Source organism: Phytophthora parasitica (genome assembly GCF_000247585.1).
Source record: "Phytophthora parasitica INRA-310 unplaced genomic scaffold supercont2.26, whole genome shotgun sequence".
NCBI lineage: Eukaryota > Oomycota > Peronosporomycetes > Peronosporales > Peronosporaceae > Phytophthora > Phytophthora nicotianae.
Window position 1 is genome coordinate 149,215 of NW_008649012.1, and position 895 is coordinate 150,109.

The 895-nt window shown below is 49.4% G+C and overlaps 1 protein-coding gene across 1 annotated transcript; it reads right to left on the reverse strand.

Moving 5' to 3' along the window:
- Positions 1–98: 98 nt before the first annotated feature.
- On the reverse strand, positions 99–630 carry PPTG_11036 (hypothetical protein). Its single transcript, XM_008907281.1, has 3 exons — positions 514–630; positions 351–435; positions 99–272 (listed from the first exon to the last, which is right to left on the reverse strand). The coding sequence occupies exons 1-3, from the start codon at positions 619–621 to the stop codon at positions 145–147; spliced, it is 321 nt and encodes a 106-aa protein (XP_008905529.1). The 5' UTR covers positions 622–630; the 3' UTR covers positions 99–144.
- Between the last annotated feature and the right edge of the window lie 265 nt (positions 631–895).

The window sequence follows — 895 nt, forward strand, 5'->3', positions numbered from 1 at the left end:
TTTATGGAGCTGGGCCTGGGCGCTAACTTGCAGCTGCTGGAACGGAGATCATAGTAACTTTTCACGTCGGCAAATGCAGGCAAGCCAATTTCCAAAGTGAGATCTTTCACAATCAAGCAGCTTGTTAGACACTTGAAGTGGTTTTTAGGTCTCTCTATCCGACGGCTTAGCTGGCGTGTCTCTCTGTCTTTCCTGTTGCAGCGCCAACTGCATGGCGTTGTGGATCATGCGGCAGTCGGTTGTGTACGGGATCGAGTAGTCGACGAACGATCCTATCACCAACACAATAAAAAGAAACCACAGATTACGTCCTCATCAACAAGACCGCTCATATCCATATTGCAGCGAACCTAAGACGCCGAGGATGGCAAAGGGTTTGTAAGATTTCCGCTGGATGCTGATGGGGATACCGACCAACACGCCGGCAATGCAGCACTGTTGATGCAACAAAGAGCACTGAACAGTCAGCTTCTTGGTCAAATCAGAAAGTTACTGCATCGATGTCTACAGTACCAGGATCTGCCGGTTGATCATGCAGGACGTGAGCATCTGCTGCAGCTGGGCCGAGTCCTCGTTGCCCTTCGGCTGCAGACTTTCGTCAGCCTCCCGCTTGATGAACATGATGCCGTTTGCAGCAATATTTTTTTGAGCGCCACACGGAGTGAATAGAATATGTGGCCCACACCTACAAAAAGTATGGATGAATATCATCAAGGTGCCGACACATAATTTTATCATCATTTAAGTATAGGAAAATGGCAGCAGTGTGCGCCATTTGACCAATGACATTCATCTATGTAACACAGCATCCGTGTAGGATAGGACGCTAGCTGAACCGTCCGCCTTCTGCGCCGCGCGGTAGCTCTTCGCAGTGTCCGTCTTGTGACACTTGCCA